At 38.1% G+C, this 18,882-nt stretch overlaps 1 protein-coding gene across 1 annotated transcript in view; it reads left to right on the top strand.

Annotated features, from left to right (window-relative positions):
- Positions 1-18,882, top strand: part of JAG2 (jagged canonical Notch ligand 2) — a 72,497-nt gene that overhangs the window by 28,978 nt on the left and 24,637 nt on the right. The window contains exons 4-7 of the mRNA XM_068947300.1: positions 4,605-4,859; positions 6,000-6,060; positions 16,261-16,391; positions 16,791-16,910. Coding sequence (XP_068803401.1) covers positions 4,605-4,859; positions 6,000-6,060; positions 16,261-16,391; positions 16,791-16,910 — 567 coding nt within the window. The remainder of the gene's footprint in view (positions 1-4,604; positions 4,860-5,999; positions 6,061-16,260; positions 16,392-16,790; positions 16,911-18,882) is intronic.

Genomic DNA, 18,882 nt, shown 5'->3' with positions numbered 1-18,882 from the left:
TTTTTAAGCCCTCTTGACGGACCTGCAATAGGTTTTCCCCATGTGAATCTCTGACAAGATGCAAGGACGCTTTGTTGCGCTTCTGCAAGGAGTGCTGAACTCGGTCCTATGCCAAACAGGAGTGAGTATGTCAGAGTAGGAAAGGGACTATATGGCATCTTATCCAGAGGAGAAGACACTACCCGCATCTTGGAGCAGTGCAGAGAATATCTGTGGAAAGCTGAACTCCCTGCCATATGCTGAACACTAAGTTGATCTCTGGCTCAGGTTACACGTGTCTTGCTTCTGTTGCCACTGTAAGAAAGTTTAATCAAAGTAATTGCTAGAGTCCGTTTGTAAACTGATTAACTGGTTCCGAAGTCAGGTTTTGCTTTCCTTTAATCAGGATGAGTGAGGTACAAAATACATGCGAGTTCTCTGGTCACTTTGGACTTTCTGGTAAATGTTTTTTTTAAAAAGTTGCTCACTGGAAACCTCACTTGGAGGTTTTAGAACAGTTGTTACTCTCCTCTCTGTATGTGTACTAGCATCCTGTTTTCTTCCTCGCACCCATCAAAAGCAAGGTAATAGTTCTCAGAGTAGATCTGTGAAGTACCTGTCTTATGAGCAGCGTCAAATTTATCCTGCCTTTGTCTCAAAGTACAAAAAGTAAGAGGGCTTTAAGACTGATTTCTAAACTCCTCCTGTGCTTTCTCTTTCCTCTGTGCAGCGGAGTTGGCAGGACACACGACTGAGCCATCAGCTTGAAGGGAACCTTGTGGCAGTATAATGTTACCCGTTGTTTGTTTTGTGAGGGTGGAGGGAGGGGGAAAGGAGCCTGGCTTAGGTACAGAATCACTGTAAAGGGCCTGTTCTCTGTCATCTGTCACAATAGTCCATACTACTTTCCAGGTAAGTCATTTGACTTGGCAGACTTCTAGCAGAGGTCTTGGCACTGTCTCACCTGATGCTGCCGTTATGAAGCAAGCTGGTATTTTCATGTATAAAGTAACTTTCTGTCGGCCTATATATCTGCTGCAGGGATGCTGTGATCACTGCCTCCTTTCCTGTTAGTCTATAGGAGACTAGTCTCTTTGTGTGGCCTTGAGATGGTTGCTTGAATGATGCTAAATACAGCCTACTTCCTGAGATAGGCACCCGCTGTTTACTTGGACCTAAATTTCATATGCTGCTGTGTACATCGCCTTGCAAATAGCTATCAGCATCACCTTTTGTATTGTCCTGTAAAAAGTTTTTTGTGAATGTTTGAACTTAGCGAGCTAGTGACGGATGTACTTATTTCAATAGCTAAAGTCATAGCTCCTGGATGCAGACTTACGGTTAAAACTCTTTAGATGCAAATTCTTCTCCCAAAGATAAGCTGTGTTGGGAAGTTTAACTTAAGAAATGTTTAGCCATCATCTACTTCTGTGCAAGTTTCTGTGTCACTTTCTGCTTTTCTGGCAAGGCTTATAGAAAACTTCTTAATAATCAGGGCAAAGAAGCCTTATAGCTTCTGAAGAAAGGGAAGAAAAAAGGTGCTGTATGCTGCCTTTTTTATTTATTAGCAATTATTAGACAAATTTAGTCATCTTACTCATTGCCATTATTGAGTGCTAAATGTTAGCATTGCGCAAGTTGCAAAGGTGAATTTTGATGGTAAACCAGATACAGGGAGCAAACTTATCTCTTAAAGTTAAATGCAAGAGAGACTGATTATCTTGAACACTTTGATGTTGTGGGGGAGGAAGGAGGAACCTTAACAACTATATTCCTCACTACAATTACAGATATCTTTGGAGGATGAACCTTATATTTGGGATTTAACTTGAAGTGAAGCAGAATCTTTTATTTTAATACTAGTTCTGGTATTAAGAATCTAGTATTGGAAACTAGACGGCTGAGTGTGTGTTCCCCCCTCCCCCCCCCAGTGCCTTTTGTGGTTCAGGGTAAACTTGTCTTGCTTATTTAGGCTATTAGCTGCTACTTTTACTGACACAAGCTAGAGGAAGAGCTCTCAAGAACTGGAATGCATTCTTTCCAGAGGAGTTTGTCAAGATAAAGTTTGAGCATAAACTGCTGGGTTATTTCCTGCCTTCTCTGCCTCATGTATCAAGATGATTATGTTCTGCATGAGTATATCTGCAATAGCTGTAATGCTTATTCCTGTTGTTTAACTGGATCTGATGAATCTGCATTAGCCTTGAGATGTTTGATAAGATATTTATTATATAAGCCACTCCTTTAATCTCGGGACTTGTTCTTCAGTCCATCTGATGCACTTTGAGGAAACCCTTATGGAATGTATAGCAGCATCTGTCACAGCCGCCTTCATGCTCCTTTGTTGTTTGTATCTGGAAAATGGTTCTGTAATGCACATTTGTCATTTGTTCAAATTTCTTGACCGTCCCATGATTCAGCATTTTCTGTTAGTTTTTCACCAAGATTTTCAGGTCGATAATCAGTAGAGTAGAATTAGGTTATGAAGGGATGTTGAATCTAATCATGAAGCTCTTAAAGGTCGCTGGTCATATGATTGATATCCTGTTCAGTGAAAAATGAAATGCAGGTAGATTTCTCTAGCTTTCAGACTTCTTGTCTACTCTGCTACTGACCTTGTGCTGCTAGATGATGGAGAAGTTAGCATATAAGAGTTACAGGTTAAAGAGCAGGGATAGAGATTTTAATGTGTATATCTAGCCTTAAAGTGTATTATGCAAACTAGTCTAGTCAAGCATAAATTGCATAGATATTACCACTTTAATATTAAAAGCAGAGAAGTACTTTGAGTTCTTTAATATTAGTAAGTGGAGAACCTCTCAATGCTTAATTAAAACAATCTTTTTTGTTCAGTATTTAATTTTGAGGAAAACACTTTTACAGTAGTACCAAGCTTGAAATAAGAGGTTAAGAAACATATTACAGAGCGCACTATTTTTGTAGCTTTCATTTTTTTTGATGTTGGAATGACTGAAAGTGGTCACTTGAATACTTTTATGTACTGAAGGAGATGCAGCTTTGGTAGCAGATGCAAGGGATGTCTTGTGCTGTCTCTAACTCCTAGATACGAAAGAGACACTGTTTTCAGTTTTATCTTCCAAAACTGTTAGGTTAATGAGATCTAAAAAGTAAATACATACAATGTACTTACTGAAATCTGTTATGATTATCTAGTATTGCTTCCTACCAGTTTGGCCTATGTTATATTATTAATAATCTGAAGTCGAGACTTTATCTCACTGCCATTGCGGCCCCTTGCTGCGTGCAAGTCTCTGGTGCTTTGTTTCTTTTAACACACCTTTTTGAGAATGTTTAGTGTTTAGAGAAAATGGATGATGAAGCTGTTAGTTGGCAATACAATAGCTATTCCTTAAATGGGTATGAAATCAATGCATACAATTGGAGTTTCTGTACCCTTTTGTTGCTCTGAGTAGTACTTGGAGTTCCAGCTACAGCTTGCAGAGTCACCTGGAAGAGCTCTTTCAGTAGGATACTACAATGTTTGAATAGCAGCTTGAGATTTCTCATTTGACAATTCTTATCACTGAGACCACTCACTGTCTACTCATACTTTTACTGTGCTTTGCTTATTCTTAATAGTTATTCAAGCGCTTGTATAATCCCGTTGTGGTGACTATAATTGCCTCTGATCTCCTAGTACTGAAGCTTCTGTATCAAGAATAAAATGCATACAAATATAAAACTGGATATTCACAAAGATGCCAATGTTTTATGTTGTCACTTCTGCAATCTTGTGTCCTGGAATGCTTTTGTCTCCTGTGACCACTAAATGAATGCTCTGTGTATGTTGGGTTTCGACTGAGCCTGCCAGTAGCTATGCGGCTGCTTTCTGTGAGGGCAGGGAAGGAAGGTCCTTTTAGAGTCTATAGCAACAGTAATTGTAGTTATCATTAGTTCCACTTGGGGGTAAGGATAAGCAGAAGGCAGAGCTGGGAATGGGCCCTGAACAGTCCTGCATTCACTTGTATATTTCTTCTCAAAGAAAATACCAAATACTAGATGACAAGCATTTGATCAAGTACTCTGTGTAAAGATGTCCTGCTCTTAACTGTAGAGAGGATAAGAAAGTGGTGAATAAGTTGGTTTATGTACGTAACACAAGCCTATTTGAGCATTTACTATTTCATAGTAATTCTACAGCAAATTAACTGACTTTAACTATATACTTTTTTCCTTATTTTTAAAGTATGCTTCCACCAGAGAACTCCTACATTAATATCTTTACTACTAGATTATGCAGATTTTGCGATTTTATGAGAATAAAAAGGCAAAAAGAGCCTCAGATCAAGATGAATCTTTTAGTTGTCAGAGTATGGGTGTGGTACATTTGGCTGCCTTGAAAAATAAGCTATTTCCTATGGATTATGTTCCAGGATTTTTTTCATATTTCCTTTGGGCCGCTTTTAAATTGGCCTTCCTGTAATGAACTTTGCAAGGCAGAGGAAAATTTGGTTATACAGTAGATCTTTATCATCTTAACATTTTCTTTGCTAAGTTTTCCTCTTAACCAGTTGAGTGCTTTTGGTTTGAATTTGTATGTTCTTGCATAGTATCAAGCTATTGGCATCAAAATCTGCTGAAATGACCTTTTCTTTCTTTAAAAGGTGAAGATTTGTTAATAGAACGAGTAGCATATGCTGGCATGATCAACCCAGAGGATCGATGGAAGACACTGCAGTTTAATGGCCCTGTTGCCCATTTTGAAGTACAAATAAGAGTGAAATGCGATGAAAACTACTACAGTGCTCTGTGCAACAAATTTTGTGGCCCTCGAGATGATTTTGTTGGTCACTATACGTGTGACCAAAACGGAAACAAAGCCTGCATGGAAGGTTGGATGGGAGAAGAATGTAAACAAGGTAGTATTGTTTGCTTCATTATATTAATATCAGAGCTAATCTAAAATAGGTATAACACTGTTGGAAGTATTTCTGTAGCGTTGGTTCTGTAGCACCAGATTTAATTTTAACACATACAGGTATCTTCCTTTAAACACAAGGCTTTCTCCAAGCATAGTTATAGCTGAACTTTTTTATCTTGTTACTTCGTCTTATAGTAAGTCTGGAAAGTGGTGATGTTTAAACAGCTAAATGCTCCACCAACACAGAACAAGCTCATCCTCTCTTGAGAGTGAAACACGGCAGAATACAGTATTGTTCCTGATGAACACAAGGGGGAATAAGCAACAAATTTGGGAATTGAAATAGTACAACTTCCTTTGACTAATTAACTTTATTCAAGGCTGTTGTTTCTTGAAAGCAAAATGATGTATTGTGGCTACTGGTGTAATATTTTATTGAGTAGTTATCTACAGAATTACTGATATCATAATTTTTAATCTGGTAGAAATGCCCCTGTTAACACCATTTAAAAATGGAAAAGTTGTTCAATGTATGCAAAGCTGAAAGCTTTTTGATAGCTGTTAATGTGAACAAAAGTTCAAATGCAGTATTCTTCTTAATGTACCAGTAATCTCCAATCAAATCTCTTTATGTTTTATCTTCAGTCTCTCAGTGAGTAATGAATGCTAAAATTACTTGTTATGCTCTTCTCTGTATTGAGGGTTTCTTGTTTTTGTTTAGTTTCTTTTTCTCTTCAGTAAAAAGCCTATTAATGACAAGGGAAACCGTTTTAAGGCTTAGTCAAGCTTTTGTATCTTTTGAAGGTTGGGATTTCTATCTTAATATCAGTCTAATCAGTTCAAAAAATAACTGTATTGGAGAAATATTTCATTACTGATAATCTTGCTGGGGTAACTTACTTGGTAGCACCTTTTTTCAATGAGGAGTTACCTTAAGTTACTTTCATAAACAGTGTAATAGGGTTGTTTTGCAAAATAGCTAGTTATAAGCTATGACTATTGGAACATGCTGAAAGTTAACTATGCATAAGCAATGTATAGATTATTCCACAGAAGCCCTAGCTAGAGTTTCAGGTGGTTACTAAGAGATACCTAGCTGCCAAGACCAACTGAAGTCTAACCCTTTTTCTATTCACAGCTGTGTGTAAACAAGGATGTAATTTGCTCCATGGGGGTTGCAGTACACCTGGGGAGTGCAAGTGAGTCTAATGCTTTAATTTTTTTTACTTTCTTTTTAAATGAGTGCTGATCTTTCTAGCATTTTCCATATCTGTTGCTACTTTTAAAAGGCCTCCTTTAAAATGGAGGAAAGTAGTCTACATAAAAACATGTATGGAAGTAGATATGAAGTATATTTCACATGCGAGACAATTGTGTGTACTTTATACTGTTTCATAATCTCCTGCTTTCATGCTTATGTAATTGAACAGATTTGCTTCATGTAATCTAAAATTAAGCCTTAACCAAATGAGAACAATCAACTTTCTTTTTTTCAAAATCCTTTGGTGCTAAGAATATATTGTATTTTTAAAATCCTGTGTGTCTGTTATCTCTATATTCTACTTGTCTATCTTTTTAAAAAAAAAAAAAGTTTTTATTTTAGGAATAGGCTGTTGTGTATAGGAAAGGCTCACTGTGTTAGAGCGCCCAATATGTGTAATATCAAAGTACAATAAAGTAAACTTGAACATTTGTAGTAGCTTTCCCAATAGCAATGGAGATGACAGTAGTAACCTCAGCCTAAACATTCCCCCCAAGTGAATGTTTTGGGACTTTCTTGCAATCCTTAAGTATGAGAGATGGAACAAAATGTTGCTTTAACTCTGTGATGAAGTTGAAGTAATCCCTGGTAGCAGAGAGGAGTTGATTTCCCCTTCCTTGCAGGCCAAGGGGAAATGGTGTTATTTCTGTACTGGCTCTTGAAGAAATGGGACAGGTCTATTCGCAAATCTGTGCAAGTTTGACCCTTGTGCAAGTCCTTTTGCAAATCTTTTTAAGGGAGGTATTTAGCTAAACCTTGACTTCCTTTTTCTAAAAGAGGAATTTTTTAAATGATTTTTTGGGGGTCTTTTCAGATCATAAAACCATAAGCAAAGTATTTAAAGTATTGCATGCACTTAACAGTTGTCAGTGATTTTTAGGTTGCAAATAGAGATTGTGGTTGGGAGCTGGGCAAGTATTCCTTTCTTTGAGCCTTTCAGGAACCCATTTTTTCCCCTTGAGAATCTACTCTGCTAAATTTTGATTCATGTAGGGGTTTCTGGAGTCCCATAGATATCAAAGGAATGTCCTAGGAGCCCATGGATGTGTGCCTTTGGAATTCAAGGAGGTTTTGAATTGGAGGAAAGAATAAGTGACTTAATGTTCCAGATGGACTGTATGCTGCATGCCTTGTTTCTTGAACACCTGTGTCCTGAAGCGATAGATCAGCAGTCAGCAAGTCTGAGGAAAAGGCTGGTCTCCTTATATGGGATACTCTGGATTCCGCTATTCCAAAGCCTCTTGGCTATCTCTAAACATTGCTTGTTAGCTTGAGCTTGGATGATGATGGTACAGGTATCTATAGCTTCTATCTTGTGATAGATATTAGGTTGTATTAGAAATGGAACTTTTAGCCCAAATGGCCAATATTTTCTATATAAAAATGATGCTGAACTAAAAATAAACAAGGCTTATAGGCACGACCTTTATTTTCAGTAGTATGAGAGAAGCTGTTATTTGGAATAACTGTTGTTTTTGGTGCTACTGAGTTATAATCCAGATTCCTTCATCCTGGTTTTTGAACAGTTGCCACTGTCATCTAACAAGTGAAAGCAATGCCCTCCCCCCTCCCCCCCCCCCCCCCCGTTTTTTTTTAATTTAGAAGGAAAATGAATGTGTGAGGAAAAATATGGGTGTGAGATGTATGGAAATCTACTGGGGCCAGTAGCCTACTTGATTGCCCAACTCTAAAATTGTGTTTATAAATAGAAAAGTTGGAAAACTGTTTCCATCTTTAACTTGTATGAACACGCACTTAACTGAAGCAGTGGTTCTGAGGCTGCACCCTGACTCTGGTAGCAAGGATCTGTCCTCTGCACTGATGTTTTTGGGATTCAATATTCTGCCAAAAGCGGAGCTTACCTTCCGTTAAATGACTGCAGACCACTAATAAGTGATATGCTGTTAGTTGTAACTGAAACCTTACCTGTTGGGCAGGCTATGCCTCTTGTTTTGAGGAAGCTATGGTGGTGTGAAATGTGTGCTGTTTCTTTTGTAGAGGTTTTTTATGGTAGGAAAGAAAAATAAATAGAAGTTTTCAAGATAGCCTGGTTTAGAAAATTATTTTGTGATATTACTGGGTCTAGGTGATAGTTTTTTTATTATGGTGGAGAAAGGCCAGAAGAAGAAATAATTAACTTTGAATAGCAAGCAAAATTACATCCTGGAGGGAAAAAGCAGCTTGGATGAATCTCCCAAAGATGGGAAATTGATGCCTGTGTGGGTTTTTTAAATATTTTAACTTAAAACAAAAACCAAAACCTATATCTAAATCCAGGCTTGAATCCCTGTAGTCTCTTTAACCTGAAGCGACAGACCCAGTGGTCTTGCCGATTGTCTTCAGCCCAGAGTACCTGGAAGGATTGTCAAAGAAGCATTACTAAGCTGTAGTGAGTGATGCTTTTTGGTATGTTTGAGCATCTTTTGAGCTACTTCATTAGAGTCCATTGAGCTGTAAAGAGGAGGATGAAGGTTGATCTGGTGTCTTATAAGCAGCTTAGGTTCAATCACCTTATGAAATTATCGATGTGAGCATAGTCACTTGTGGTTTCTCTATCTCCTTTGTTGATTAAAACTGCTGACTGAGTATGTTTGGTGCCACTCTTTAAGTTGTCATTCGGCTTATTCACTTGATCTCTCATTTCCTTGAGATCCACAGTGGGATGAATTTGGCAGAAGTCCACATAGATATCTGTGCTACATTGTCATCTTCTTGCCAGGATGGTGTTTTTTTCCAAAAGTCTATCATTTTTCCTTTTGTCTTTGCTTGAGTTTCTCCCAAAATGAAATGAACGGGGCCAAATTCCTAGTACTGCTCAGCTTGTATTCACCTACATCTCTAAGGACCTATGGTAAGATCTAGGTTATCTCTTGGAAAATGCAAGAATTTTCACAGAAGTGTGACACAACTTCTCTAGAATATGTAGACTAATAGAAATGGAGTAGAAATGGAATTTTTAACAGTCCTCTGATGTGAATTCATACAAATCGAACAAAGCTAGCCTGCAGTTCTTAAGAGTTCTGAAGTAGATCAGTTATTTAATCTCTGCTCTCTTTTGAACTACCTTACTCTAAAATCACTTTTGAACTACTGTTGACAAAATTTTGGTTTTACAATGTTGACAATTTTGTAACTTTCATATTAACGCTTATCTTAGGATAATGCTCAGACCTTAAAAATACTTGGTTTTTTTTTTTCCTGCTTTGTTGAACTAGGCTTCTTAAACTCCCTACCCAGCATTTCTTGTGTAGTACTTGTATTCCAGTCCAACCCTGCTTGCAAGGTTGAATTCTTTTATCCAGCAGTGTCTGCAAGTGCTGTAGGCCTCATCCCAGGTGTTTTTACACTTACCTGTCAATCTAAGGACAGGAACAGGCTCAGCTATTACTAGTACTTTCTAACAGAGATGCAAGGACAAAGGACAAAAGTCTGAGTTGCAAAATGATCTTTTTAGCTATCTGGGTTTGTTAGGAGTAATAGTGTTCTAGAAATCCTTCATACTCTTCTACTGTTGAAGAGAAGACTTTCATAGCTTTCCTTTTGAATAGGAGACCAACCAGTATACCTTTTGCCTTCTGTCTTTATGGCTGTTGGGTGGATAATGCTGTTAACACCAATATTGAGGAACTCTGGTTAAAATAAAAAGGGGGGGGGGGGAAGGGGAAGGATTCTTGTAAATTCATTCTGGTGTACAGGCAGATCTGGTGAGGGCTCTCAAAGTGTAGGTAGGTTTCCTGCCTTTGAAAGACGGTATGGGGCTAACAAAAGATCTTAAGAGGACTGAAAAAAGGAAACGTAATGCCTGCTCCTAAAAATAGGTTAGGGGATAAAGTAAAAAGTAAGGAACTTCCATACTAGTTGGCTCAGAATCAAATTGCAGAAGAATTTTTGAAACAAACATTCTGTTTGTGACCATCTAGAAGATGGTCACAGATGAATTACTGGCTAACCAGGACTTGTCAAAACCACATAGTTTCCTTTCACAATTGCTCCAAAATAGATGCTCACTGGTGAGAAGCTGCATAAGCTGATCTGAACAGTGAACTGGAAGAGGCTTTTGTCTGAGCAGTACACTATCTCCTGTCACATCTGATCATTTCAGTTTTGGCTATCTTGGCCTAGCTGTGATCCCTAAAGAGCTTAGGGCTATTGTTTGGCCATGCAGAAGTGAACTTGATACCAGTATCTGCACATCATCTTCAACCATGTCCTCTTTTCCACAAGATAATCTTATCACAGCTTCCAGTTTCAAAGAGCTTGCAAAACTGTTACAATTGTTTTGTGCTTCAGCATCTAAATTGTCTATTGCTTATTGTCGTGACCAGTATGAGTTTATTATCCTTCTCCTGTCTTGGTGGAAAGCTACCTGGGATTGTTGGCTAATATTTTGCGAGTAGACATCTTACATTAAATAAAAACGAATGCAATGTTTTTTTCCCTTATTCGTCACGGAACTGAGGCACAGAATGTGGGTGGGTAGTGAGTGGAAAGGCAGAGCGCATATCCTAACCGATGCTGCTTCCAGGAGAAGGTGAATTGGTGCATAGGAAATAAAAACAGGTAGTATCTTAACCTGTGTTTATATAAATGAGTAGTACAGACAAAGAACCAGAGATCAAAAACAGTTGATGTTGACAACCTGAAGTCCACACTAAAAACTCAGGATTTTTTAATTTTAGACTAGCTCTAGTCTGGTCCTGTGGAATGAATGCCTGTTTGCAGCTGGAAGACATCAGGGGTGTGCTCCTGGCATTACATCATCTTAGGTTAGCTTAGCTTAACCTAAAAGGAATCCGATTCCTGTGCTCCAAAACAGCTCTGTGAAGTGAACCAACATACCATCAAGAGGAATGATCAGGCAGTTTACTTCAAAAGCATGCTCCTGATCTGAACTAACGTAATGTAGATACACCTCAGAGCTTCAAGTTAACAAGCAACCTTTACTTAAATGTTCTGGGTAAGCAATGTTAAACCATCCCTCCAAATCATCTTCCCTACAAAACACTAAATAGAGTAAGTACTGAAGCAAGAATTGTAGCTTTTGGTGGCTTCCTTTATTAGAGCAGGAATGAGTTTGTAGAGAGAAGTTTGTGTCTTTTGGTCTAGTAAAAACTTTGGGCAGTGCGAGGAAAAGCAGAAAAGCTTTCAGGTAATTGCGTGATTTGAGTTCATTAATGAACATCTTTTTTTCTTCCTATTCACTAAATGGCTATTTCAAAGGTAGGAAAGTAGAGAAAACGTTTCTGTGACCTTATCAAATTCCAGTAAGTTTATACCATGCTAGCTATAACATTGAACGTGGATGCTCTCGATCCTCGGATCTCCTTCTAACAGTTAAACCATATTGCTGCCTGCTATGCAACAATTAAACTCTTAAAAGATTAAACAGACTTTCTTATAGCTATTTTAAGTAAATAACTAATATAAAGCTATTGTTCTGGCCTATGCAGCACCATCCTGTGCACGTCATCAGAAAATTTAGTGGTTTTCCATTTAAGATGGCTATTTCTCCCCCACCCCTGAATGATGCATTTTGCTTCTGTTCTTAATGTCACTGTTTTGCTTTGTTTTCCTGTGTTGAGTGTTTTGGCTACAGCTTGTATTTGAAGTCTATGCTGAAGAAGCTCCCTCCAAGAAAGCCTGCTTAAAAACTACATGTGTAAATAGCATAGCACAATGATGTTTTCTTCTGCCTTAGTAGGATGTGCAAGATCTACAGCGAGGCGTAGGCTGTTGTAGTGGAAGACCAGTACCACCTTGCCTATCTCCTCCCTAGGAATTTTTTTTAGTATTTTAGGCTTCGTGTTTTGACCCAGACTTCAGGCTTGATTTCCTTCAGGCTTTTTTTAGTGGTTTAGGTGTCTACTTGTGCATTAGTTGCCAGCGAAACTCTGTAGCTTGAAGTAGAACAGAGTATTATTTAGGTATCCTCTAGCACTCTTGCGCACTATGAGCCTTTTGGTAAGGTTAGCCTGATTATAGACTGGTGCTTGGAAGACACCTATGATACATAGTGTCTCAGATGAACTTTCTTCACAGAAAGCTTGGTAATCCAAAATAACAAGGAATGACCGAACCAGGAGAATAAACCATGTGTTAAGGCTGTGTAAAACAGCTGAGTTTATTAAAGTTGGCCGTTGAGAGCACCATAACTTCTTGGTATGTAACTGGCGTCTTCCTTTTGAATAACAAGGAGTTAATCGTGAAAGGTGTGGAGGGACCCTAGTTTTCAGACCATCGGGAACTGAGTACACTTCACCTTTCCAAATCACTTCTGTAACTGTCATTGTAGGATTTATCATAAAATCATGGAGACTGGAAACTAGAGGTCATCTAATCCCACCTCCTCCCTGAAGTAGGTCTAGTTAGACCAGATTGCCCAGATTGCTTATGCTTATGCATACTATTAGCATACCAGTTTGCACATAGCAGTATGGGATCTTTTGAGTATTTTGTGCTATCTGATTTTTAAAAGCCACATTTAAACCTAGCTTTCACAATATAACTTAACACCAACATCCTTGTAGGAAAGCAAGGACCAGTATTGTCTTTCCTTAACTGATAACTTCTAAAAAAGCATAGAGAATGCAAAGTACTTGAAAATAATTTTGTTCTTATAGGACTATACCAGTTCCACTTTATTCAAATAACAGTGCCCTAGGAAAAGCAAGAAAAACAAGCCTTCTGTTATGTTTTCTTCCTTTTTGCCCCTGACACTTCTGACGCTGAATACTTATGTGTCATTGGACTGTGCATAATGACAGACACTTCTGTAAGATTTCTTGATATTGCATTTACTTTTCCATAAACACACTGAGGTTCACTGCGATAGCTATAGAAGCTTCTTCCTTCTCTTGAAATTTAGCTGTTTCAAGCCACACTTGCTTACTGTAACCACGTACACACTATGAATTATTGCAGTTTAGCTAACTGAAGTCTTTTCTGCACAGTTGCAGTTTCTGTAATCTCAAAACTAAAGTGTTATGCAGAAGCTTTGCTAATGTTCATTCACTGCCATCTTCCCTGCCTCCAGCCTTATATTTAAATTCTATTTTTTTTATTGCCACTAGACTCTCTCCTCTAAAGAAAATGGAAAACTATGAAGCAAGTCTGTAGAATTATTAGGATCTTCTCTTCAAATTCCTCAGTTTAAAATGACTAGTAATTACTCCTCTATTGCTTTTGCACTCCCTTTATGTTAATCCTGACCTGAAGGGACACTTTCGTCTGAGAGCAGATGCCTATACTTCCACTTTCCATCAGGAAGTTACTAAACTGTAACAATCTATTTATGGTAGCTTCTTTTGTACTGCTAATAACCCAGTAAAGGGTAAGATTAAGCCATCTCTGATTTTGTTTTGCATTTGTGGTTGTAAAGACAAGCTAGAGGCGATGAAGTCAGTAGAGGGGAAGGACAAAGGAAGTAGAATCTTGATTCCTTTAAGAATTTTCTTTGTTTGTGAACAATGGGAATCGCTTGTATGAATGCTCTAAATTTGGCGGCTTTTTTTTTTTTTTTTCAGATCTGAAAAATCTAGGATTGTAGAAACTTCCCAAAAAAGTATTCCATTGGGGAGGGAAGGGGGGAGTAACTGTAGTTCACCATTAGCTGCAATAGCAGTTTTCTTCTGACTCTTATGCAAACAGTCATTACTTGAAAAGGCATTCTGTTTTTTCTAAATGTAGTTCCCTTTGTGCCTGTACCTTGTCAGCTTCTCATTATGGATCATTAACCTTTTTTCTCTCATGTTTTGAGTTGTTTTTTCTCATAAGCTATAAAAATGCATATTTCTGAATTGGTTTCACTTTGATCACATCTTGCTCCTAGCAGTGAGCTGAGATCCATGTAAACATTATCTTTCAAGAAGGAAGTGGAATTAAAGCTGTTCTAGCACCTGCTAATGTAGGATGCGACCAGACTTCCTGTTCAGGAGGAAATCCTAATTTACTCTTCCTTGTAAACTGAAGACTGCTCAGCTTACCACATAGTAACCTTTTGACTTGTAAACACTGTGTTCCTTTGGTTGCGCTGCTGTTAGCCTCTGGAAATGATTTCTCTAGGGCTTATTGGTAACTTTACTTTAACAGTAAACTTTGTTTCCATTGAATCAAGAAAAAGTAACCCTTTCCTGCTAAACTAATTTGAATGCATGTTCAAGCATATATTCGGATTCGAGTAGGTGCTAAAATACCTTTAAGTTTTGAGCAGGTACCTGCATTGCTTTCTTTATGCTCTTAATCACCTTGCAGTTTTAAAGGAACTTGTGATCCGTTTGATGGGGAAAAAGCTTGAGTTATTGTGATTATCTGCTTTGTGATGCAGGCTTTTCAGCCCTTGAAAATGCTTATTATATGTGGGTGGGGAGTTGGCTTTGGCTAGGATAGTCATGGTGAATCACTGGCATTAATGTGAAGCTTGGCATGGATGGAGATTTGGGCTGGGGCCAGTAACAGTGAGTTACAGTGCTTTTTAATGTTTAATACCAGCCCCTGAAAAGATTCTCTGTCCCTGAGAAGGAAGGAAGAGATCACACTTAGCAGGAGCAGTGTTTGTTTTCCCCTTACTGCTCTCACAGCAAGAGAAAGCTGTTCCTGAAGCACGCATGTTCTGCTGCTGCAGGGTGCTGACAATGTCACTTATATAAGCAATCATAGGCTTCTGAACTATGTATGTAACTGAGGCTGTACTATCTGCATCCCAACTCTGAGATTTTGAATAAGGGAATACAGGGGTTTTGATACAGGGAATTCAAAGTAGTTTATGTAGAAAATAATCTTGGTGCAGGAACTGCATCTGGATTCCTTTTGCCTTCAATGAAGAGCAGAAATTTAAATAAGGGATTTTTTCAATGTAGATAATACTCTGCCAGCATAAGCTCTTCTCTTCTGGGAACTGATATTGCTTACTGAAACCGTTGGAAATGGATTAGTTCACAAGGAATCAGAATTCCTAGTTTATGTTCAGTTGTTTTCCTTTCTTCTCTCCCTGTTGCCCAAACAATTCAGAATTTAATATATTGATTTTTTTTAACCATATTCGAGGCATGCTGGTTATATAATATCAATATTCTTTAAAAAAGTACAATTGCCTTTCAAATGCTTCTTTTTGAGGCATTTGGGCTCACAATCTCCGTAGCATGCCTGTGTCCAGCACCTATTCAGTGCATTTTCATGCATCTCCTTGTTGCTAATGTTTCTATATTGCTCTTAAATTCTTAATAAGAGATAATCTTAAAAGAACTAGCAGAACTTTTTATTTTAATCTGATGATAACCTAACAAAGCAAGGTTACTATTTTTTTTGGTGTGTATGAAATATATATATATATATGCCTTTTTATTTTTGTTTTTTAACTTCACAAACTTTAGTGTTTTTCCTGTAGCATACACAGTTGCTTTTGTCAGCAGAATTCTGGGGACTGTTACAGATAACATAATCTAAAGATACTGGTCTCTGAAGAAATCTTGTGACACAGTATCAACTCTTTTTAAAACAAGTGGATTATTAATGACTTTTGTTTCTGTTCTCTGCTCCTTTCTCCAAAGAACACTTTTTTCCCACAAATGTCACTAAGGAACACTGAGAATATAATAGACAATCTCTAAAAAGGGTTCTTAAAATAGCTCTTGAGAAAACTGGCAAGACAGCAGCATCTTTGGCTGTCCTGGTCTTAACAAGAATTGTAGCACTCTAGAACAAATTGGCTAATCTCTTGAAAGTTCATAGAAGAAAGCTAAGGTGCTTGATATGTTAGGTCTGTAATTTCCTTTTGAAAAATAGATTTCACTTTTTTTACACCAATCACCTTTCTTGTCCTAGTGTGAAATGATTGTTTGCGAGGACTGAATTTCTTGTGAAAGGACGACTCACATATGTACGGTTCTTGTAACGTGTAGTGCTTGGTGTGGTTTGTTGCGATGGTGTGTAATACGATTAAGCAAGATGGGTCCCAGTAAGGATATTCAACAGGGCTAGTATGTCCCTTCTAAATGGGAGAAGTAAAATAAGTTTGGTATCTGTTGCACATTGAACAGTTGACCTTGCTCTTAAGTATGGTAAGTGTAGCAGTCTAAATACCTGTAATGCTGATAATTAAGCATCATGTTGCTAACTTTTAACATGTGAACTTACATCTTAGGTGTCATTATGGTTGGCAAGGACAATTCTGTGATGAATGTGTCCGCTACCCAGGCTGTGCTCATGGGAGCTGTAATGAACCATGGCAGTGTAATTGTGAAACCAACTGGGGTGGCCTGCTCTGTAACAAAGGTACTTAACATTAATTTACAGGAAAAATGAATAAAGTTGCATGATTAACTGATAACTCATTAACCGTTTTTTCCTGCTAGTGTGCAATTACTCAATTACTTGAGTATCAATGTCCCTAATTCTCTTATGGCAGCTGGTGCTTAAACATCATAAGTATAAAAAGTTTAAGACAAGAGGCTTGGAATGATCTTGACCCTTCTAACTTGAGCAGTTGTCTCTTGTTCACCCTTGCCTGTTCTGTGGATAGTAACGAGAGGGCAAGCTAGTTAATGGAATACGGGGATGTTATGGGTGAATGATGTTAAAGCCAGAAAAGCATTTGTATGTCTGACTAAGAACTGAAGTGAAAATGCTGAGATTTGTTTTCCCCATTGATTGACACTTCTTTTCTCTGCCCAGATCTGAATTACTGTGGAAATCACCATCCCTGCCTGAATGGAGGAACCTGTATGAATACTGAACCGGATGAATATCGCTGTGCTTGCCCTGACGGCTATTCTGGAAAGAACTGTGAAATTGGTACTTCTCGATATTGCGTGTATCTTGTGAAACTGGAAACTCTTTCAGGCTGGGCTTTGCTCTAAACTGGTGGCTTTTATTATATGCTCGTTGTTGTATTTTTGTAGAGTGGAGAGAATTGGTTTTCTTCTTTCTCAAAGCTCTCTTGGCCTCTAAGAATTGAGATGTCAAAAGTGATGGCATGCAACTTGTCCATTCTCTTCTCAAAGGGATCTTTATTTTGTGAGAGAGTGGAGGTATGCCAGCTCCATTTTCTCCTTCTCCTGTCTGCCATCTTAAGTTGGCTAGTCAAAAAGCTGCTGACAACAACAGAAGTGCTGCTGCTGTCTCCCTTGGATTTAAATCAGAGCAGGAATGTTTTTCCTTCAGTTTCTTCAGTTCTCTAACCTGAGCATGCAACTGAGATAGTCTCCTGGAAATGGGATACGGGTGCACCTTACCATGGTACCTTTCTGCCTGCTACCTGTTTCCTTATCTTCTGCTGACTTGCATGTAAATGTGCACTTGCATCCTCTTATACTAGCTGAAGACTAAGGAAGGTGCTTTTCATTGCTTTTGACCTAATTTTAGTTGCTTGAATGTGTTAACTTTTCCTTCTTGATTTACAAACTTCATGGTAAAGTCAGCTTTTAATATGGGGCTTAGAATGCATTTGAATTAATGATATAAATGTTAAATGCCATGGAAGTGTGCTTAAGCCCTCTTTTAGAGTCACCTTGAGCGTGATTTAAACAGTCAGTTGAAAATGTGTCCTTCTAGCTTGTGTCACCAAAACAGAGGAAAGCATTTAAACTTTATTTCTGTTGAAGTATACCTTTCTGACTATAGTCTAACAGACCTGTGTCTATCCAACACAGTAGTGTGGAAGAACTGCTTCCTGTCTTACCACATTATATAAGTAGTATATGGCTTTTTTCATATATACCTATGTAGTCTGTTATATATAAGACCCAAGCTTTTAGGTACTTGAGATTATTTTTGTATTTGAAGACTTCTCTTAACCCTTCTGTCCCTAACTAAAGATAAAGGGGCAAGTGTGTAATAATCTATCTTTTCCATTTTGTTGAAAAAAGGATGTGATGTTTAGAGGGGAATGAAAACTCTGAAAGTCCTTATTCACCTCAGGATATCTTTCAGTTCAACTTTTTTCACTCATAGTATTCAGTTGGGTGTTCTGCGGTCTCACTCCTTGAATATTATTACTTTTTAATGTAGTGTTTCCAGTCCGAATTTTATTTTCTTAATAATCACAAGTGTGGATGGTAGGACCTCTTCCCCCCCTGCCCCACTGCCTTACCTTTTCGTGCTCTAAGTTCACTAAATTGTAGAGCATTTCACATTTATCAGGGTGCAGATCTTATTTGAACTTCTATAAAGTGCTGTATAATATTGATGATACTATCAAAGCTTGAATTTTACTTCAGCTGGTGTAACATGCTGCAAACCTTTGGCTAAAATGGATGAAGCATTGTCCTAACTTGCCCATAAAGTTGTGGGGAGACAGCTTGACTCTCCACGTGAGGAGACGGGGATAAAGTGAGCCATACATTTGACAAGTTCTGTAATGACTATTAGCCAAAGATTACTTTCTGATCAGTTTTCATCACTAGTATCTAACATCGAAGACAATGTAAATTCAGTTTACAAATTAGATAATATCCCTAAAAGAAAGGTTCCAAAATATAAACGCTAGCAACAATTTAAGTTTTATGTAGTAACTCTTAAAGCCTTGGACTTCTGCAAGTCTTACAGCCTTACAGGGAGCAACCCTGGGCAGTATAGCTTATAAAATGCAAGCAGCTCTATTTGCTGTTCCCAAGGAACAGTATTAGAAATCAGCTAAGCAGACCTTTGTTACTTAAACTGCTACTGCTATTCAAGAGCTCTCATACAGCAAATCTGTTTCCTCTTGCTGAAGGTGGGGGGGGGTGAAGGGAGAGGCGGGGTGGAAAAAGTGCTGGAATCCACACTT

Source organism: Struthio camelus, chromosome 5, assembly GCF_040807025.1.
Source record: "Struthio camelus isolate bStrCam1 chromosome 5, bStrCam1.hap1, whole genome shotgun sequence".
NCBI classification, from domain to species: Eukaryota; Metazoa; Chordata; class Aves; order Struthioniformes; family Struthionidae; genus Struthio; species Struthio camelus.
Note: the sequence above shows the minus strand (reverse complement) of the source record. Positions and strands in the feature narration are given on the sequence as shown.